The sequence below is a fragment of the Manacus candei genome, unplaced genomic scaffold (assembly GCF_025592945.1).
Source record: "Manacus candei isolate 608988 ecotype Guabito, Panama unplaced genomic scaffold, ASM2559294v1 h1tg000006l, whole genome shotgun sequence".
NCBI classification, from domain to species: Eukaryota; Metazoa; Chordata; class Aves; order Passeriformes; family Pipridae; genus Manacus; species Manacus candei.
In genome coordinates this window covers 151,854-174,074 of record NW_026138054.1, presented here as the reverse complement: position 1 = coordinate 174,074, position 22,221 = coordinate 151,854, and the positions used below count along the sequence as shown (strand labels likewise).

Below are 22,221 nucleotides of genomic sequence, written 5' to 3'. Positions count from 1 at the left end.
TGCGAGTGATTCGGTACCATCCCTGGGGGACAAGTGTGCCTGACCGCCGCCCCAGCGCCTCGCTTGTGGGGGAGGCACGGAGACACGCGAGGAGGACGCCTGGGGTGTCTGTCTGCCAGCATCGGCCCTGGGCATGTGGAGGATGTTGGGGTCCTGGGGAGGCTGGATATGGGATTCCTGTGGGGCAAGGAGTGGATTTTGTGATCCCCGGGAGGGGGTGGATAGAGGATACCCCGAGGGGGGCTGGATTTTGGGGTTCGTTGGGCGTGGGGGTGTTGGAAGATGGGATCCAGGGGCGGGGCTGGATTTTGAGGTCCTTGGTGTGGGGGCGTGGATATGGGATCCCCGCAGGCTGGCTAGTTTTGATGTGGTGGGCATCCAGCACTGGGGGTGCTGCCCCCGGATCCCCCCCGCCGGTGCCGGCATCTCCCGGTGGTGATGTGCACACCGGGCCCGCGGCCCCCCGGCCGCCCACGGTCCCCATGGCAACGGCAGCGCCAGCCGCCCGCCGCCCACCCGCGACGGGGGGGCCGCGCCCACCCACCGGGCGAGGCGGGATACCCCGGGCTCTGGGACTGCTGGTGGCCTCCAGGCCTTTTGTGCGTGATCCCCGTACCAAAATGCACCCCGTATCCTGCCACTGGCACTGGGGGGCTTCAAGGTGCCCTTGGGGAAGGCGGGGGTGTGTGTGTGTGTTTTTGCCCCCCCCAGGCCCCTCCCGGATGTTTTGCTTAGGGAGGGGAAGGGTTGGAGCCTGGAGGGGTTACTTGGGGTAACACTGATGCAGGAGGGGTGGCCTCGGTATTGGGGAGAATGAAGGGGTTGTCCCCGGGGAGGTGGAAAGCAGGGCGTGGATATAGGGTACTCGAGGGGCTTGTCTGGATATTGGGGTCTTTTAGGGGGAGAATGTGGGATCCGGAGGGGGGTGCAGATTTGGGGTCCTTTCGGTGGGGGGTGTGTGTGAGATTCTTGGGAGGGGTCTGGGTGTGGGGCCTTTTGGGGGAGGGTGGATGTGGGTCTGGATTTGGGGTCCTGGAGGGGAATCCGTGGGACGGGGTTTGGATGCAGAGCTATTTAGGGGGGAATCCCGGGGATGGGCGACTGGATATGGGGCCTTTAGGGGGAGAGCTGGGTCCTCCACTCCTAGGGGTGATTTGGAATAAAGGGGTCCCGGCGGGGGGAATGTTCTGGTTATGGGGCCCCTGTGGAGACAAGGGGGATCCCCCCGGCGTGCGGGGGTAGGTCCAAGGCGGGGGGTGCCCCGGGGAGGGGGTTGGGGGGATCCCAAGCGAGGGGGGGGGCGGCGGGGGCTGTCCCGGGCTGGAGCCTCCCCCGGCCCGGCGCCTCCCCCCGCCCCCCCGCGCCGGGCGGAGCCGGAGCCGAGCGGAGCCGGTGCCGGGGCGGCTCATTGCGGCGCGGCGCGGCGGCAGCATGGCCACCACCGTGCCCTGCACCCGCTTCACCGACGAATACCAGCTCTACGAGGAGATCGGCAAGTAAGGGCGGCGGCCCCGGCCCCGGTCCCGGCCCCGGGAAGCGGCGGGGGCGGGGGGCGCTGCCCGGGGCTCGGGACGCCGCTCGGTGCAGACGTGACGCATCCCCCTCCTCTTCCCCAGCCGGGATGGGACACCCGGGACTGGCCCCCCCGCCCCCTCCCCCACGGGACCAGCCCCCCCCCCCCGCCCCCCCCGGGACCGGCCCTGCCCAGCCAACCCCCCCCCCGCCCGTACTGCCCTCCCCCCGGTATTGGCCCTGCCTCCCCCCCCCCGGCCCCCCCCTTATACCGCCCCCCTCCGAGGGCCTTAACAGCCCTCCGGCGGCCAGGACCCCTCAGCTTCTCTGGGTCCCCGCATCCCTACAGTCCCCCCTCAGTCCCTGCATCCCCCTTGTTTCCCCAAGGATGCCCCCATCCTTATGGACCCCCATCCTTCCAAGACTCCCCTGATCTGTCCTCATTCGCCCAGCCCCGCTCACTCCAGACCCCCTCCAATCCCTCCAGATCCCCTCCAGTCCCCAGTCACCTGTCCCTACACACCCCCCCCGAACCTCCCCAGTCCTTATAGCTGTCCTTGACCCTACAGACCCTCCATCCTTACAGACCCCCCCCGCATCACACTTTAACCCCCTCAGTCCTCACAGATCCCCCAGCACTCCCAGTTCTGCCCCTGGCTCCTACAGACCCCCCAGTCCTTAGAGCCCCACCTTGCTCCTCTAGACCCGCAATCCTCGCAAACCCCGGCGCATCCCCACATATTTCCCTCCCCCCCAGTCTTTACGGACCCCCCCATGACTCCATATCCCCTGTCACTCCAGACTCCCTCAAAGCCCCTACCAACCCCCATTCCCCCCCAGCCCTTATAGCCCCCGTGGTCCTTGCAGCCCTCCCAAACCCTCCAGACTCCTCCAGTAGACACCCTCCTCCCTGATTTTCACAGCCCCCCCTGTTCCTGATAGACACCCCTCCTTCCCCAGACCGTCCTTGAGTCTTTATAGGCAGCCCCTCCTTTAGGACCCCCTTGCCCCCCACACCCGTGGATCTCCCCATCGCTCCACCCCCCCATCTCCATAGACCCCCCATCCCTCTCCCCTCTGCTCCTTACGGACCGTCCTCCTCTCCCAGCCCCCATTAGACCAGACCCCTTTGGGCCTTATATAACTCCCCAAATCTGCTCCCCTCTCTGGGTCCTTAAAGACTCCAGCCCTCCTGGCCCCTCTGGGCCTTAAAGACTTCTGGGCCCCCTCTGCCCCCTTGGATCCTTCCAACCCCCACCGCCCCCCTAGCATCATGACCCCCCCGGTGGTGGGTGTTGTGGGGAGCTGAAGAGGAGCTGATTTTGGGGGGGGGGGGGGTTCATTTGCCCCCAGGGCCATGGGGGGTTCAGATCCCCCCACCCCGATCCATGGGTAGGGGTCAGGGGGGAGTAAAACAGAGTGGGGGAGGGTCAAATCTCTATGTGAGGAGGGGTGCATCCCCCTGTCCCCATATAGGGCGAACATTTTGCAGAGGTTCCTGTGGTCCCTTTGGGGGTGCCAGGGCGGGAACGTGGTGCCATCGGGGGCTGTTCCCTCGCTCTGCCCAAAATCCAGCCCGTCCTGGTTGCCATGGCAATACGGTCCTGTTCCCCCCCTCCCATCTCTCAGTGTCACCCGCCAGCCACCGCGCATGTGTGTGTCCCCCCCCCCACCAGGACTGGGGGGACATTGCTCTGGCTGGGGGGAAACTGAGGGGGAAAAGCAGGGGTTGGCACCCACCGTTGTCCCCTGTCCTGGGGGCCACATGGAGAGGGGACAGGGGGACAGGAATGCCAGGCCCTGGTGATCCCCCCTTTTCCTCCGGTGGTGAGAGGCTGTCCATGCCAGCACAGGACCCTCGGTGTACCAGGACATTGGTACATGGGGTGGTGGCAGGGGACAGCCAGGCCCTCCCCTCCTTCCCGGGGCACACATGTCCCCCACAGGACCCTTTCCATGGCAGGGCCAGGGTGCTGCTGCGCTCAGCTGTGTCCCCAGCCTGGTGTAGGGATCCCTCTGTGGGCCCAGATGCTGTGCTGAGCCCCCTGGGGGAGAGGACCCTGTCAGGCGGGGGACAGGCAGTGACATGGGAGGGGTAGAGGTGCTGTTGGCACTTGGAGGGGCTGTGGATGCTGCTGCCTGGCGTGGGCATGGCCACGCTGTCCCCCTTCCAGTCTGTGTCCCCATTCCCATCCCTGTCCCCGGGGTATCGGTGTCTGCCAGCTCCCCTTACCCATAGCTGGGTCCTGTGCCCAGTGCCACCACCACCACCATCACCATTGCCGCCACCACCACAGCCACTGCTGCCATCCGGGCCATCCACTGTCCCCATGGCAACGAGCTGCCAGTGCTGGATCCTTCCCTCGACCCCCTGCATGATGCCACCCCCCCGACCCTCACTGAGCCCCCTTCAGCCTCTCCTCCCCAGCCACTCCCAGCACTCCCTCAGCGCGCCCATGGCAGGGGCCCAGCGGTGTCAGGGCCCCCCCCGTGTCGGGGTTCACCCCCCAGGTGCTGAGTCATGTCAGGTGCAGCCCCTGGCCTCGGGTGCTGAGTCACGGGTGGGAGCCAACCCCTGCCCACCCCCCACGGTGCTTTGGGGGGCACTGAGCCTGTCCCTCCCCAGGGGGGCTTTTTCGGTGGTCCGGCGCTGCGTCAAGCTCTGCACCGGCCATGAGTACGCCGCCAAGATCATCAACACCAAAAAGCTCTCAGCCAGAGGTAGGTCCCCCAGAAACCCTGGGACACCCCAAGACCCTCCCAGCACCTGGGGGTGCCCCTGGGGCCACCCCAGCCCAGGCACATGCAATACCTATGGAGACACTCCTGGTACCCAAGATACCCTGATGCCCATGACACCTGTGACAGCCGTGACCCCTGTGGTGCTGGTGGCACCAGGTTCCAGTGAGGAGGGGGTGCTCCAGGGAGTGGGGTCTGATCCTGTCCTTCCCTATTATCCCCCTATGCCTCCCCTGGGGCCCCTCAGAGCCTGGGCTGTCCCTGAGGGGTATTCTGGGGGTATGCAGATGTGAGCAGACAGCGTGTGTGTGTGTGTACAGGTATGTGTGTACAGGTGTGTGTGTACGGGGGGAGATGTGCACAGGTGAGCTCTGTGTGTGTGCACAGGTGTGAACTCTGTGAGTGTGCAAAGGTGACCTCTGTGTGTGTGTGCACACAGGTGTGAACACTCTGTGTGTACACACAGGTGTAAACACTCTGTGTGTACACAGGTGTGAGCTGTGTGTGTATGTGCACAGGTGTGAACTCTGTGTGTGTGTGCACAGGTGTGAGCTCTATGTGTACACAGGTGTGAGCTCTGTGTGTGCACAGGTGCGAGCTCTTTGTGTACAGGTGTGAGCTCTGTGTGTGTGTGTGCGTGCACAGGTGTGAGTTGTGTGTGTGCAGAGGTGATCTCTGTGTGTGCACAGCTGTGAACTCTGTTTATGTGTGCACAGGTGTGGGCTCTGTGTGTGTGCATGCCCAGGTGCGATCTGTGTGTGCGCACAGGTGAGCTCTGTGTGCGTGCACAGATGTGAGCTGTGTGTGTACACAGGTGTGAGCTCTGTTTGTGTACAGGTGTGAGCTCTGTGTGTGTGTGCGTGTGCACAAGTGTGAGCTCTGTGTACAGGTGTGAGCTCTGTGTGTGTGTGTGCACAGATGTGATCCGTGTGTGTGCACAGGTGTGAGCTGTGTGTGTGTGCAGGTGTGAGCTGTGTGTGCATGCAGTGGTGTGAGCTCTGTGCACTAAGGTCTGAGCTCTGTGTGCACAGGTGTGAGCTCTGTGCACACAGGTGTGTGATGTGTATGTATGTGTGCACAGGTGTGTGTGTGATGGTGGGTCTGTGCACACGTGTGAGCAGTGGAGGGTATCTGAGTGTATGTGCACAGATCTGTGTTCACAGCGTGTGTCCATGTACAGATTTGTGTGTTCATGGAGTGTGTGTACACACGTGTGAGTGCGCACCTGTGAGCAGGGGACCTACGTGTGTGTGTGCAGATGTGCGTGTCCTTGGTGTGCACCCAGGTGTGATCAGGTAGGGTGTGCATCAGTGTGTGTGTGTGTGTGTGTGTACGCACAGGGGTGGGCACTGCTGTGTGTTGTACACCTGTGAAGAGGGCAGGTGCCTGTTGGGTGTGATGGGGTGTGCACACAGCTCAGCAGGGGGTTGTGCAGATGTGGGATGTGTGACAGTGTGCAGGAGTGTAGGTGTTTGGGGGGGTGCACCTGGGTGAGAGGCAGTGTCCAGTGACACAGTGTGGGTGTGGGTGTGCTCTGTGTGTGTCTGTGGCCATGGCTGCGTGCACAGGCTGAGCAGTGAGTGCAGGGGGGTGCCCACAATGTGTGTGTATGAACTGTGTGTGTTCACACACACATGCATGTGCAAGGGGGGATGTGAGCAGGTGCACACACCTGTCCACATATCTGTTCCCTCGTGTACAGACACACCCATGGGTGCAGCTGCACACACAGGTACAGGTGTGTGCTCCTACAGTGGGCAGTGCAGTCACACATGGGAACAGTCACACAGAGGCACAGCTGCATGGATGTACAGCTGCACACACAGGTACCTCCACAGCTGCACACCCCAGTACACACCCACAGACCAAGGTACAGAGATGCACATGGATGCAGCCACACACACACACATGTACACCTGTGCACACAGGTACAACCACACAGCTGTACAACTGCACACACGGGTACAGACACACACAGGCACATCCGCACATGTGCACAACTGCAGGTGCTACCCCCACCTGGACACGGACACCCCCATACACATGCACACCCACACACCTGCACACCTGTCACACATATACAACCACACGCCTGCACACCTGCACACGTGTACAGCCACAGGTGCTTGCCCACATGTGCACTCCCATCCATAGGTGTGTACCTGCGTTCACACATACACACCCACACAGACGGGAACAGCTGCATAAACATACACACGTGCACACCTGTGCATGCCAGTGCACACCTGCACACATGTGTACACGCCCACATACACATGCACACACGTGCAAACCTGCACATACTTGCACACGTGCACACCCAGACACACATGCACACGCCCACAGGTGCACACACACCCCTGGCCCCTGTGCCCACCTGCACATGCGCGCAGAGCCACGCGCCCTCCCACGGGGACGCCTGTGGCTCCTCTCCCTGAGGCTGGGCCGGGGACAGATGCCTGGGGTGGGGCGTGTTGGGGGCAGGGCAGGTGCCCCCCTGACCCCTGCCCCCCCCAGACCACCAGAAGCTGGAGCGCGAGGCGCGCATCTGCCGGCTGCTCAAGCACTCCAACATCGGTGAGTGACCCGGGGACACCTGGGGACACCTGGGGGGTCTCACTGCTGGGGTCCTGCCGGGGGCCACCCAGGGACATGCTGGGTGCCACCACGGGGTTGTACCACCCTGGGAACGTGTGGGTTGCCACCCAGGGACACCCTGGATGACACCCTGGGGACACACGCTGGGTGTCCCTCCGGGGTTGTGTGGGGTCTCACCCCTGAGGTCCTGCTGGGTGCCACAGTTGGAACACTCTGGGTGTGGGTGTGTGGGCTGCATGTGACACAGACACGTGTGTGTGCCACTCGTAGCGTTTGGGGGGGGGCTGGGGAGGGCTTTGGGAACTGAGACTGAGCCTGTCCCTGTCCCTGTCTGGTCCCCACAGTGCGGCTCCATGACAGTATCTCTGAGGAGGGTTTCCATTACCTCGTCTTTGACCTGTGAGTGTGGCTAGGGGGTCCCGGGAGTTCGGGGGGTGCTCAGGGAGTCTTGGGGGGGGTCCCTGGGGTCCTGGGGTGACACGGTGCCTGGCTGTGTTTCAGGGTGACAGGTGGTGAGCTCTTTGAGGACATTGTGGCGCGGGAGTACTACAGCGAGGCCGATGCCAGGTGAGCCCCTGTGCCCCTCCAAACCCCTGGACACCCCTACACCCCTCCAGTGCCCCCCACCCCGGGAGGCTGCAGGGATGGGGCAGCTCCAGCAAGGCAGGCAGGGGGCACCCAGTGGGTGGGGGCATGCCCCCCCCACCTTCCCATTATTGTAATCCCTCCACCAGCTCTGTCCTGCTGCTGGGTGGGGCTCCCCTATGTCCCACTCGCCACCCCATGCTCTCCCCTCTGCCTCTGAGGCCTGGCACTGTCATGACCTGTGCTGGGGGGGCTGGTGGCAGGTGGGGGGCCCCCAGGGCCCCCTGGTGCCGTCCCCAGCCCCCAGTGCCCTGTGTGCCGCCGTGTGCCTCTCCCCGTGGTCTCCGGGCTTTCACAACATTGTTTCTCCCCCTCTCTCGTTCCCCCCATCTCCGACCCCCACCCCCGTCCCACCTTGTACCCCCACCTCCTCCATCCATCCCCTCATCCCTCTGTCCCTCCTGTCTCCCATCGTATGTCTCTCGGGCTCTGTGCGTGTCCGTGTGTCCGTCCGTGTGTCCATTCGTCCTTCCCACCGCTGCCCTCTGCTCACTGCTCCCCCACGGCACCCCTCACCCTCTGTTTTGCCTCCTACAACTCCCCTGCCCCCCAAACTGCCTCTGTTTCCTCCCATCCCCCTCTCCTGCCCCCCTCTCCCACCCTTTTACCCCCAACTTGCTCCCACCCCCTGACTTTCCTTCTTGACTCCCACCCCCTTTACCTCATCCTGATCCCCCATATTGCCCCTTCTCCCAACCCTTACCCCTCCATCCTGCACCCCCTAATCCCTTCACCCCATCCTGCCCTCTCTTTATCCTTATCCTGCCACCCCTCTTCCACACCTGCCTCCCACCCCCTGCCTCTCCCTCCTGCCCCCCCCCATCCCAACCCCCATCCTGTCCTCCCCACCCTCTACCTCTCCATCCTGCCGCCCCATCCCGATCCCCCATGGCCCCATCCTGCCCACCTCCCACCCCCCTTGCCCCATCCTGACCCCCATCCTGACCCCTCTCCCAACCCTAACCCTCCATCCTGCCCCCCCCGCCCCTGCCCCCGCCCCCCCGTTCTGTTTTGCAGTCACTGTGTCCATGAGCTCTTTGCCCGCGTTCCTCCCACCCATCACTTTGCCCCTGAGCAGAGGGAGCCGCAGGTCAGTATCTGGGGGGGGGGGCCGGGGGAGCCGTGCCCCCTGCGCTGCCCCTGCCCGCCGCAGCCCCCGCTTCCCAGCCCCCTGCTCCGCTCGCAAGGACCCAGCTGTGGGGCTCTCTCCTCACTCTTTTTTCTCCCCAACCACCCTCTTTTTGCCCCCCCCTTACAGGGAGATTGCCCCCCCAATGCCCCTCCTCCCCCAGCTGGGTGGGAACCCTCCCCTTCACCCCCATTTCAGGCTCTCATTCCCCGCTCCTTCCCTCTTTCTTTCTTGTCTCGTCTCCATCTGCCCCTCCCCGCCCCGTACCCCCTGTCCCCCCACCCCGTGAGTCCTGTCTGGGGGACCCCGGCGTCTGGGTGGCAGCAGGGATGGGGAGGCCCCCGTGGGGGGCAAGGGTGGGACACAAAAGCACCACTGGGGTGATCCCCAGTGGCTCCATGCCAAGATAGGAGCTCACCTGGTGGGCACTGAGAGGTGACCCCTGGGCAGTGACTTCCCCTCAGGAATGAACCCCTAGCCACTGATGACCCCCAGGCAGTGACCCCCCCAGACAGTGATGCCCCCAGGAGTGATCCTTCAGGGGTGACAACTCTGGAGCGACCCCCCAAGCAGTAACCCCCTCCAGGGGTGACCCCCAAGGAATGACCCCTAAGCAGTGACCCACCCCAGGTGGGATCCCTGCTCAACGACCCCCTGAAGTGAAACCTCCTGGTGACTCCTCCAGGCAGTGATCCCCAAGGACTGGCCCTCCCCCCAGGAGTGAGCCCCTGGCAGGGGTACAGAGGGTGCATTCCGCACCCCCCCAATTTAAGGTTACCACTTGTTTCTGTCAGCTCCCCCTGGGGTGCAGGGGGGCCCCAGCAGTGGAGCAGGGGGCCAGTTTGGGGCTGCAGGTCCCAGACAGAGGGTGTGGGAGATGAGGGAGCAGCATACTCCTGACCCCCCCCCCCCCCCCCGTTTGCATGCAGCCACTGCATCCAGCAGATCCTGGAGGCCGTCCTGCACTGTCACCAGATGGGGGTGGTCCACAGGGACCTCAAGGTGAGTGTGTCCCCCCAGATCCCCATCTGTCCCTCTGCCCCTCTCCCCCAGCCCAGCTCTCAGGGTCCCCACAGCATGGGGTGGGCCCTGGCTCAGTGGGTCCTGGGGGTCACTGAGATCCCGCTGGGTTGGAGCAGTGCTCTGCTCTGAGCACTCCCAGCTGTCATCTTCCTTTTCTGGGGGTGCATGTGACCCCCTCAGTCATGGCACGGTCCTGTGCTGCTGGGGGGGCTCACTGTGAGCCCCCTGCTTGCTATGTCCTTGTTGGGGGGTGTGAGCTGGCTCGGGGTGGGGGTGAGGTCAAGACAGGACACGGGATGGTGGGTGGAATGGTGGGTGAGATACTGGGGGAGGGATAGCAGAGGATGGTGGGATATGGGGGGATGGAGGGATATGGGGGGATGGTGGGTGGGATACAGAGGGATAATGAGATGAGGCGAGTAGGACATGGGGTGACCCCGAGCTGGCCATGGGGCTGTGCTCCCCGGCACCCTGGGCCGGTGGTAGAGGGTGCCCATGGCTGCAGGCACATGGCACACAGCCGGCCAACAGGCAGGACATGTTCAATGGCAGCTGCAAAGCCCTTCTGCTTCCCCCATCCCTCCTCTCCCTCCCCGCCCCCCGTGCCTGTGCCCTGTACTGCCCATGCCTGGTGCCCACACAGCCGGAGAACCTGCTCCTGGCCAGCAAGTGCAAAGGGGCAGCGGTGAAGCTGGCGGACTTTGGCCTTGCCATTGAGGTGCAGGGGGATCAGCAGGCCTGGTTTGGTGAGTGCCGCTGCCTCCTGTCCCCCCCACAGCCCTGGCCCATATCCAACGTGTCCTGCTCACCGTGTCCCTGCTCTGTGCCCGCTGTGTCCCTTCTGTGGCCACCATGTCTCTGCCCACGCCTGCCCTGTCCCTTATCCACTGAGTCCCTGCCCTGTTCCCACTGCATTCTCTCGTGCCCACAAAACACAGCACTGTAACAGCTACTGAGAAGAAATTAACTCTACCATAGCTGAAACCAGGACATCACCACAGCCCCGTCCCATACCCGCCATGTCCGTGTCTTGTGCCCACAACATCCTGCCCTGTGCCCACCACATCCTCCCATGCCCAGCACATCCCTACCCCGTGCCCATGTCCCAGTCCTGTGCCCCCGTGTCCTGCCCTGTGCCCCCTCCCTGTCCCCGCCTGCCATGGCTCACTCGTCTCTGTCCCCATCCCAGGATTCGCGGGCACGCCCGGTTACCTGTCCCCTGAGGTCCTGCGCAAAGAGGCCTATGGCAAACCTGTGGACATCTGGGCATGCGGTAAGAACCCATCCCTGCCCCAATCCCTTCCCAGTCCCTGCCTAATCCCTGCCCCATCCCTGCCTAATCTCTGATTGATCTCACTGTGATTCCACCCCACTCCCATTCTGGCCCCTTCCTGGCTCCATCCTAGTCTCATCCCATTCCCATCCCAGTCTCACCCTGGTCCCATCCCAGTTCCTGTCTCATCTGTGTCCCAGTCCCATCCTGGTCCCATCCCTGTCCCCATCCCATGGCCATCCTGTGCCATGTGCCCCGGCCGTGCCGCACTCTCCTGGCGGGTGCCATCCTGGCAGCACGGGGACAGACCACGCTGGGATCACTGCTGTGTCATGGGGACACCACAGGGACGGAGGGAGCCAGGGGGTGGCTGGGGGTCCCTGCACCCCCCTGACCCTGCTCTCCCTGGCCCAGGGGTCATCCTGTACATCCTCCTGGTGGGCTACCCGCCGTTCTGGGATGAGGACCAGCACAAACTCTACCAACAGATCAAGGCCGGGGCCTATGACGTAAGTTCCCAGTACCAGGACCCCCCGTGCTGTGATGGCCAACCCGTTAACTCCAGAACCTACTGAGGGATGCTACAGCTAATCCCAGTGGGCAGAAGCTGGGGGGGATGGCTTTGGGCCACACCTTCAGTGGCTGGTTGGGGACGTGTGGACACGGAGGGACACGGCTGCCATGGGGCTGCCCCTCCAGAGCTGTCAGCCTTCTGTGTCCCTGTTTCCCCCCAGTTCCCTTCGCCCGAGTGGGACACGGTCACCCCTGAAGCAAAAAACCTCATCAACCAGATGCTGACCATCAACCCCGCCAAGCGTATCACAGCTCACGAGGCCCTCAAGCACCCGTGGGTCTGCGTAAGTGCCACGTGTCCCCCACTGGTGCGTGTCCCTCTGGCCCAGTGGCCAGTAGCACCTGGCGCTGACCCTGCTGTCCCCCATAGCAACGCTCCACCGTGGCCTCCATGATGCACAGACAGGAAACAGTGGAGTGCCTGAAAAAGTTCAACGCCCGGAGGAAGCTCAAGGTGAGGGGGTAAAGCATGGGCTGGAGATGGTGCTTGTCCCCCTGGCACCACCCTGTGTCTCCATGGGGCTCTCCTGCGGGACCCTGCCCAGCCTGCTGTGGGACCCTGCCCTGTCCACTGTGGGACCCTGCCCTGTCCACTGTGGGACCCTCCCCAGCCTGCTGTGGGACTGGCCCTATGTCCTGACCGTGCCCAGTGCACGCTTCCATCCTGGCATGCACCAGGGCCATCTGGTGTGTTCCCATGAGGTACGGTCCCATTCCAGTGGTTCCCACCCTGGCCATGCCCACTGCTCTGCCGTGGGCTGCGGTCCCATCCCAGTGACACCCAGTGTGGCACAGTCCCATCCTGCCCCTGCACAGTACGTGTCCCCATGCCACGGTTCTAGCCTACCCCCCCTCGTGCTGCCCCCCTATCCTGCACCCTCCATCCCACTGCCCAGTCCCATGGCTCCATCCTGCCCCCTCATCCTGCAGCCCCCTCTCGCACTTCTCAGTCCCGTGGGCCCCACCCTGCACCACTCATCCCTTCATCCTGGACCCCATATCCCATCATCCCACTTCCCTCCCCATTCCACTCCACCTGTCCCATCCCCTGCTCCCAGGACCCCTCCTGTCCTTTTTCACCCCCATGCCCCCTCCCCTCACTGTGCCCTTCCCCACAGGGTGCCATCCTCACCACTATGTTGGCCACCAGGAACTTCTCAGGTAAGGGGGGGGCGCCTGCTGGCCGGGGGGGCCAGGGGCCACAGCACCCCTGACCACAGCTCCCCCCTGGGCTGGTGCCCCCCTCTCTCTGTCGCTGTCTTTCTCTCTTTCTCCCCTCCCCCTCCCTTAACCCCCCCATTTTTTCCCCATCGGCGAGGACGGGGCGTGTGGTAGCCAAGGTGGGGGCAGGACCCGGTCCCCCCTGCCCCACACACACAGCAGCAGGTAGTGCCCGGTCCCCGTGTGTCCCCCCCACTCCGGTGGCTGGGGGGGGGCGACACGGGGAGGGGGACGGAGCATCCCCAGCCACCCCAGGCCTGAGCCCAGGGTGATGGGCACCCTAAGAGTTCTCGTTGGGGGGGTGGAAGTTGGGGGTCCCAGCTGCAGCCCCACCAGCCCCCTAACAGGAGCTCTGCTCCCTCTCTCTCTCTCTCGTGGCCCGCAGTGGGCAGACAGACCACCGCTCCTCCGACCATGTCGGCGGCCGCCGCCGGGGCCCCCCTGGGGCTGGTGGAACAAGGTAGACGCGTCCGCAAAGGGCCCCCCCGGCCCCGCTTGGTCTCTGTGTGTCCCCGGATCCTTCATCCCCACGTCCCCCTCTTCTCCCAACCATCCTCTTCCCCGCCTCCCCCTCCCCAACAGGTTTCGGGTGCCCTCCTCGGAAATCGGAGCGCATGCATGGCCGCCCTGCACTGCCCCCTCCTCACCCTGCAGCCTCTCCCCCTCTCCACCGAGAAATGCCACTGTCCCCGCTGCTGACGCCCTGGGGGGGTCTCTGCCCCACCCCCCATCCCATGGAGGGGTCTGCTGGGTGCTTGTGCCCTGGCCAGTGTGTCCCCTGAAGGGGCACATACAGTGGTGGCATCCCCAGGGTCCCCACCTGGGCCAGCAATGGGGAGTTGGGGGCAGAGGGATAATTCTAGGGTGTCCCCTCCCCCATTGCTCCCACCCCGTGGCACTGCTCCCTCTATGCACACAGTGGGGGCACACCAGTGAATGGAGGGGGGCAAACTGGCTGCACGTCCCATGTCCCCCTGTGTCCCCACCCTGCATGTCCCTCCCTTGCATGTGCCAACCCCCCCACACGTGACATCCCCCGCATGTGACTCCCCCTGCACGTGGCCACCCCCCACCCCAGCTTCCGAGAGCTGCAGCCAGTGTTTGTGACACCGTGAAACACTCGGCGGGTCTTAAACCACACCCCCCTAAAGGGCTACCACTGCCCCCCTGCCAGGGGTCCCCCCGCCCCCCCCCAGTTTGGCTCTGGTTTAAAACCCCACCTCTCAGTGCCCGCCTGCTTTCAGAGGAGGGACCAGGACCCTTGGGGACACCCTGCCAGGGACCCCTGGGGGGACATAGGTCCATGGGGGGAGGGGTGGGGTGTCCCCTCCTCCCCGCATATGCCCCCCCCCCCTTTGGGTTCTGATTGGTGCCACCCCGCCGTCACTGAACTTGTCACCACACAGCCCCCTCTAACCTGTGAGGCAACTGGGGGGTTCCCCAAGCTTGGAGGAGCTACGAGGATGCTTAAGGTGACACAGCTCACCCCCTCATAGCCACTTTTGGCCCCCATGTCCCCACCCCCCCCACACCCGACCAGTGGCCAGAGATTGTGATAGCAGTGACAGATGCTCATCCCTGCACCCATCCTTGTCCCCCTCCAGGGAGACACGGGGGGGCACAGGTGGCTGTGTCCCCCCCCACACCCCATACTCAACTCATCTTTTTTTTATGTTCTTTTTTTATGTTTTTCCCCTTTTCCTCCTTTTCCCCCATTTCTCTCTTACCCCCCTCCCCCTCCTCTCTCTCGCTTTCCTCTCTGCATTTCTCCAAGGTAAGCCAGTCCTGCGCCCCCCACATGGGGGCCACCAGGATGGGGACCCTCCCCAAGTTGGGGACACCCCCTTCCTCCAGTCTAAGGACCCACTAAATTTGGGGACCCCCCCAGCAGGGGGACATCACACCTGGATGGGGATCCCCAGAGGTTGAGGACACCCCTCCCATGATGGGGACAACCCCTCCCAGTTGGGGACCCCCCTCAAGTTTGGGATCCTTCTCTTACAATGGGAACACCCACCAGGATAGGGGAAACCCCTGAAGGTAGGGGACACCCCTCTCCGAATGGGGACACTCCCTTCACCCAGGATGGGGACCTCCCTGAGGTTGGGGACCCCTTCAGGTCCAAGGGACCCTAATGGGGACACCTCTCCCAGCGTGGGGACTCCCCCCAGTATGGGAACACCCCCAGGACGGGGACACACCCTTCCTAGCGTGTCCCCCCTCCCCAACATGGGGATGGCGAGTGCTGCCAGCACCCAGGGTGGGATTAGGTTGGATGGCCGGAAGGGTCTGGGTTTGGGGGGACATACAGTGTCCCTTGTCCCGGGGGGGCAGCACTAACACTCTCTCCCTCCGCAGCAGCTAAGAGCTTACTGAACAAGAAGGCGGATGGCGTGAAGGTGAGGGGCCAGCAGGGGGGCCAGGGTGGGCTGCTCCTCCCATGCCACTGAGCCCCCCCTATTTCTCCCCTCTAGCCCCAGACCAACAGCACCAAAGGCAGCGCCGGTGTCACCAGCCCCAAGGGGACCCTCCCACCTGCTGCCTTGGTAGGTGCCCCCCACCCTGCACCCCCCCAGACTCCCCATCCCACTGGATCCATCCCACCAGCCCATCCCATCCATTGCCATGCGCGCCCCCTGATCAGCTGTTCCCAGGGGTGCTGGGGAGGGGGTGTCCCGAGGACGGAGAGGGGTGTGCAGGACATGGGCATGGGGTGACCCTGCTGCACAGACGAGGTGGGTGAAGGGTGCAGGCACATGGACAGCCCCGTGTCCTCCCCAGCAGACAGTGACATGGGTGCAGGACACGGTCACACGGGTGCTCCAGCACGGGCACAAGGTAGGTGCTGGAAACAGGTGCAGAGACACTCCTGCCATGGGGACAGTAAGGTGGATTGAGGGCACAGGCATGTGGATGCTCCACCGTGGGGACAAGGTGAGTGCAGGGTACAGGCACAGAATGCCCCGTAATGGGGACAACTCCATGAAGGACATGGGCACGAGGATCCCAGTGACACAATGACGAGGTGGGCAAAGGGTATGACCGTGGCTGCTCCACTGTGCAGGTGGCAAGGTGGGTGCAGGGTGCACAGGGATGGGGGTGCTGACCACGAGCCTACAGGTGAGGTAAGTGCAGGATGTGGGCACAGGGCTGCCCAGCTTTCACAGGGAGTGCAGGACAGAGGGAAAGGGGGGCACATCTGGAGCAGCAGGTGCAAGATGCAGGCGTGCTCTGGTGATGCCAACAGCAAGGTGGGTGCAGGATGTGGGCACAGGGGTGCCCATCATGACCTGGGTGGCACAGGGGGTGCAGCATAAGGGCGGAGGGATGGTACCATGAAGGCAGGATACATGCAGGGCAATGCCCAGCTGGCACAGAGTGCTGGACACCAGTGAAGGGATGCCCAGCTGGTCAGTGAGTGTGAGATATGGAGAAAGGGATGCGCACCTCCCACAGTGAGAGTGGGTTGCAGGCAGGGGGATGCTAGGGATGATGGATGTTTGGGATGCTGGCTGCAGGATGGTCAGGATGAAAGCTGAGGAATGCTTGGGATGCATGTGGTGGTATGGTTGGGATGCAGGCACAGGGATGGTCTGGATGCAAGCTGAGATACTCAGGGATGCAGGCAGCAGGATAGTTGGGACACAGGCACAGGGATGGTCTGGATGCAGGCTGAGGGATGCTCATGGATGCAGGCAGGATGGTTGGGATGCAGACACGAGGGTGTTCAGGATGTGGGCAGTGATGTTCTCAGATGCATGGTGAGTGCAACCCCTGGGCACTGGGATGCAGGACATGGGCGCTGCCCCCCAGCCCAGCCTCTCACTCCGTCTTTCCCCACTGCTCTGTCCCCCCTTCTCCCCTTTTCTCCCCCCTCCACGTCTGTGAATTAAACCATTTGGCTTTGCTGGACTAATGACTCTCTGCTTCTCTTCCCCCTTCTGCCCTTCCCAAATCCGGTCTGGGTCTCTCCTTGCCCCTGTCCACGTGCTGCTCGCTTCGTTGTCCCCCCTCGTTGTTCCTCCTCTGGGCTCTCGCTTCCCCCCCGCCTCTGTCTCTCCCCCTTCTCCTGTAGGAGCCTCAAACTACTGTAATTCATAACCCTGCAGACGGCATCAAGGTATTGCTGCCCCCCGCCATCCCCGGGACTGGGGGTCCCCGCTTTCCGCCTCCATCCTCCCCCCAGCATCAGCCATGGCGCGGGGCGGGGGGTGACGTGGATGAGGAATGCGCGCAGGGCGCGGTGACAGCGGGGTCCCCCCACGGTGTCTGGCATCATTGGGGTCCTGCCAAGCCCCAGCTGGGCTCATCCCCCCTCCCCATCCCCCCAAGGCCAGGTCTGACCCCCCTGTTTGTGTCTCCCCCCCACCGCCGCCGTCCCGCGGGCAGGAGTCATCCGACAGCACCAACACCACCATCGAGGATGAGGACACCAAAGGTGACGGGCGCTGGGGGCGGTGGGGATGCACTGGGACGCACTGGGAGGGAGCCGGGATGCACTGGGGTGCTAGGATGCATTGGGTTGCACTGGAATGGCACTGGGATGCACTGGGAGTGTCTTGGAATGCCCTGGGGTGGTGATAGGATGGCACCAGTATGCATTGGGGTGCACTGGAATGGTACCAGGAGGAACTGGGATGGCACAATGATGCCCTGGGATGGCACTGGGATGCACTCAAACAGTTCTGGAATGCACTGGCTTAGCACTAGGATGCATTGGAGTGCACTGGAAGTGTGCTGGAATGCACTGGGATGGAGCTGGGATGCACTTGGATGGCACTAGGATGCATTGGGGTGTACTGGAATGGAACTGGGCTAGCACCAGGGTGCATTTGGTTCACTGGGATGCATTGGGATGGAGCTGGGTTGGCAAAGGATGCATTGGGGTGCACTGGAATGATGCTGAGACACTGCGACTGTGCTTGGATGCACTGGGATAGCACTGGAATGCACGGGGATGGCACCAGGATGCATTGGGGTGGCACTAGGATGCACTGGGAGTGTACTGGATGGAATGCATTGGAATAGAGCTGGGATGCACTGGATTGGCACTAAGTTGCACTGGGATGAACTGGGATGGAACTGGCATGGCACCAAGATGCTGTTGGTGCACTGAGGTTGCACTGTGATGCACTGGGGCAACACTGGAATGCACTGGGAGGGATCTGGGATGGCACCAGGATGCATTGGGATGGCACTAGGTTGCACTGGAATGGCACAGGGATGGCAAAAGAACTCATTGGGTTGCACTGGGACATCACTGGGATGCACTGGGAGACAGTTGGAATGCACTGGGATGGATTTGGTGTGCACTAGGATGGAGCTGGGATGACACCCAGGATGCACTGAGATGCACTGAGATGGCACCAGGATGCACTGGGATGGGCCTGAGATGCCTCCAGGGTGCATTGGGACATCACTTGGATGCACTGGGAGCATGCTGGGATGCACTGGGATGGTACTAGGTTGCATTGGGGTGCAATGAGATGGCACTGGGATGGATTGGGATGCACTACAAGCACGTGGGGCCAGACTGGGACAGCATTGGGATGCTCTGGAATGGGGCTGGGATGGCACCGAGGTGCATTAAGTTGCACTGAGATGGACTGGTGTGGTATTGGGATGCACTAGAGTATACTGGAAAGGCACTGGGATTCATTGAGAAGGCATGGGGATGGACAGACATGCACTGGGGTGGCATTGGGGTGCATTGGCATACACTGGTGTGGCACTGACATGCACTGAGGTGGCAGTGGGATGCACTGGGATGATGCTGGGACATGCTAGGATGGTACCAAGAGGTTTTCTGGATAGAACTGAGATGTACTGGGATGGATTGGGATGCACTAGAATAGCACTTAGATACATACTGTGACACTGAGATGTAGTGGGATGTCACTGGGATAAACTGGAGTGTACTGAGTGTACTGATATGCTCTGGAGTAGTACTGGGACATACTGGGATGGAAATGGGCTGTGTGGGAATGCACTGGAGTGGCACTGGGATGCACTAGGATGAAACTGGGGTGACTGGTGGCATCAGGATGAAATGAGGCATTGGGATGTAGTGGAGCAGGCTACACTGGAATGATACTGGAACATACTGGGATTGCACTGGGACACACTGGAATTCAATAGCATGATGCTAGGATGCACTGGGATGGAACTGGGCTGAACTGGAATATGCTGGAAGGGCACTGGGACACAGTAGGTTGGCACTGGTTTGCATTGAAATGTGCTGGGATGGCCCTGAGATGGTACTGGTATAAAGTGGGGTGTATTGGGATCCCTGGAATAGTACTGAGATGTAGTGGAATGGCACTGGAATGCGGTAGGATTGCACCGTGATGGAACTGGGATGTGTTGGGAGGCACTGGGAGGCAATAGGATGGCACTGGGATGCAATAGGATGTATCAGAGGGCACTGGAGTCGCTCTGGGATTCACTGGCATACTCTGGGATGCAATAGGATTAGGGTGCAATAGGACTAGGATGTGTTGGGATGCACTTGCATGGAACTGAGATAGTACTGGGATGCACTGGAATGGCACTGAGATAGTGGGATAGCACTGGGAGATGCTGGTATGGAACTGGCTGTATTGGGTTGTGCTAGAATGACACTGGGATGTATTGGGACTTGCAGGGATAACAGTGGGGTGCACTAGGAACTACTGCAAAGTGTTGAGTGGGCACTGGGATGCTTGAGCATGCTGGGAGGGTACTGGGACATGCTGGGGTGGCACTGGTGTAGCGCTGAGACATGCTGAGAGGATCATGCAGATACTCGTGGCAGAGCTGTGGGGGCCTTGGGAGCACAGTGGTCCCTGTCTGTCCCCAAGGTCCTTCTGTCCCCAAGGGCTGTCTGTCTGTCCTCATGGTCCCTGTGTCTGTCCCCATGGTCCGTCCCCATGGTCTGTCTGTCTGTCTCCAAGGTTTGTCTGCCCCCAAGGTCTGTCTGTCCCTGTGTCTGTCCCCATGCCTCCCCTCTATGTCCCACGTCCATCCCAACATCCCGTCCACCGCCCCCCACGGTGTCCCCGCGGGGCGGGGGCAGTGGCAGTGACAGTGACATGCCCCCAGCCCGCAAGCAGGAGATCATCAAGATCACGGAGCAGCTCATCGAGGCCGTCAACAACGGGGACTTCGAGGCCTACGCGTGAGTGGGGCAGGTCTGGTGGGGACGGGTCGGGGGGGCCGGGGCCTGGTGGGGTGGGGCCTGGTGGGGCGGTGCTGGGCCGCTCTCATCTGCTCCCTGCAGGAAGATCTGCGACCCGGGGCTCACCTCCTTTGAGCCCGAGGCGCTGGGCAACCTGGTGGAAGGGATGGACTTCCACCGCTTCTACTTTGAAAACTGTGAGTGGTTGACCTGCCAGTGGCACCTGCCCTGCCTGTGCTGCCTGCACCACCTGCCCTGCCTGTGTCCTGCCCATGCCCTGCCCATCCTGCCGGCCCTGCCCACCCTCTCCATATCTAGCCCATCCCTATTCATGCTGTGTCCCTGCCTGTCTACTTCACTGGCCCTTGCCTGTTTCCTGTCTCTTGCCCACTGCCTGCCCACCCTGGTCACCTCTCTTGCCTGTCCCTAGCCATACCCTGCTGGGCCATCCATCCGCCGGCACTGCCACCATCCCCGCCCATTCCCCCGCCAGTTCCTCACCCGTTCGCTGCCCCCATCTGCGCACACCCCCCTGCCCGTGCCCTGCCCTGCTGACCTTGGCCCCCCTGCAGTGCTCTCCAAGAACAACAAGCCGATCCACACGACCATCCTGAACCCGCACGTGCACGTCATCGGGGAGGACGCGGCCTGCATCGCCTACATCCGCCTCACCCAGTACATCGACGCGCAGGGCCGGCCCCGCACCAGCCAGTCCGAGGAGACCCGCGTCTGGCACCGCCGCGATGGCAAGTGGCAGAACGTCCACTTCCACGGCTCGGGGGCCCCTGTCGCCCCGCTGCAGTGAAGGTGAGGGCAGGATCGGGGTTTGGGGCGGTGGGGAGCCCCGGTTGTGGCTCACCAGGTGTCCCCACAGAGCTCGCCATGGCTGTCCTGGTTCCAGCCCGACGGAGACGGCGATGGGAGCCGAGGCGGCAGCCGGAGCTGCGGCCCCCCGAAGCACGCGTCCGCATGCCTGTCCCCCCCTGCCCTGGCCCCTGCTCCTCCCCCTCCAGTGCCTGTGTTTGCAGAAAACAAAAAGACAAAAAAAAAAAGCCGAAAATGAGGAAGACAACGAAAAAAAAGGGGGAAAACCCACCCCAATCCCACCCCCACCCACACCCCCAAACCCAACCCAGCCGCTCGGCCACAGGCGGGGCGCTGGGGGGCTCAGCCCCCCCTCTCTGCCCGTCTCTCCTAGGGGGGCAGGGGGGGTCCCGGCCCCCCTCCCGGCTGTGCTCGTGGCGTGTCGCTGTCGCTGGTGGTGGATGTTGTTCTTTGGGCTCCGCTTTGCTCTGTCCTGCCCCGGCCCCTGTACATAGAGAGAGCTCTTTATTTTTGAATTCCCGTGGGGGTCCCCAGCCATGGGGGCTGCCAGGGGGTGAGTGAGGTGAGGGGGACACACACAGACTCTCCCTGCCCCCCCAGTCCAGCCCTGCCCCTGGGGGCCCGAGGCTGATCCCAGGCACTGCTGCGCAGGGAACACGTGGGTGGCTGTGGGAGGGTCCCTTGGTCACACCCCCATCCCCAGTCCCCATCCTGCTGGTTGTCCTCGCCCAGCACCCCGTATCCCGGGTGCCAGCTCCAGGTGCTGGCAGGTTTTGGCAGGGGGATGTGGGTGCTATGTCAGGGGGCTGGGGGCAGCCAGGGGGTGTTGGGGTTCAGGGCGGGGGGCTCGGGACGATCCAGCCAGCACTGACGCGGCATCGGAAGCACTTTAGACTAAGAGAACGGGTCTCTTAAGGGGGCACAGGCTGCTCCACCGGGGCCCCCCCAGCACACGCCCAGCCAGCACTCTGGGGGCACCCTGTCACCCCAACCCCCATCCCTGGGGATGCATCACCTCGCTCCTGGTGATCCCCACGCGATTCCCCCAGGGTGTCCCCTCCGTGCTGGGGGCTGGTTTTGGCTGGGGCGGGAGAGGGGGTGGGAGGGGCGGGGGATATTAATTATTTTTTAATTATTCTGATGATTTCTCTGCATGCCCTTTGCGCGGGAGCAACCCTCGGGCGCTAACGCTGTATGTCGAGGAGCTGAGCTGAGCTGTTCCTGTCCCATGAATGCTGGTGGATCGTTGCCAAATTTTTCTCTTTCCTCCCCTTTTCTCTCATTCTTTTTCTGTCTCCCCCCACCCCCCTCCCCAGCATATCCCCCCGAACCTCCTAAAAAAACCCCTTTGTCTTTTCTTTCTGAGCCTTGTAAGTGTAAAAGATGACTCTGATTTCGTTTTTGTCTCGGGAAAACTGCAAATAAATTATGAGGAAAAACCAACCATCATTAAAGAAAGAGGTGGAGGGAGGAGGCCAAGTGCATCTGTCCCTGCCGGGGTGCCCAGGGAGTGTTGCCCAGGTGTTT

General features: G+C 62.6%; 1 protein-coding gene across 7 annotated transcripts; it reads left to right on the top strand.

Moving 5' to 3' along the window:
* Positions 1-1,375: 1,375 nt before the first annotated feature.
* Positions 1,376-22,164, top strand: CAMK2B (calcium/calmodulin dependent protein kinase II beta). Of its 7 annotated transcripts, none has more exons than XM_051809549.1 (21): positions 1,376-1,496; positions 4,139-4,233; positions 6,769-6,828; positions 7,194-7,248; positions 7,351-7,416; positions 9,553-9,625; positions 10,290-10,392; positions 10,836-10,919; positions 11,334-11,428; positions 11,654-11,776; positions 11,863-11,946; positions 12,611-12,653; positions 13,099-13,173; positions 15,072-15,112; positions 15,188-15,259; positions 16,789-16,833; positions 17,103-17,151; positions 19,794-19,869; positions 19,972-20,066; positions 20,442-20,676; positions 20,744-22,164. In XM_051809549.1, exons 1-20 carry the CDS (start codon positions 1,432-1,434, stop codon positions 20,672-20,674), a joined length of 1,632 nt encoding a protein of 543 aa, XP_051665509.1. In that variant the 5' UTR covers positions 1,376-1,431; the 3' UTR covers positions 20,675-20,676; positions 20,744-22,164. The 7 variants fall into 7 exon arrangements, with proteins under 7 accessions (XP_051665509.1, XP_051665520.1, XP_051665558.1 ...); XM_051809560.1 differs by having other exon boundaries at positions 1,379-1,496; positions 15,075-15,112; XM_051809598.1 differs by lacking the exon at positions 13,099-13,173 and having other exon boundaries at positions 1,379-1,496; positions 15,075-15,112.
* The last annotated feature ends 57 nt before the right edge of the window (positions 22,165-22,221 follow it).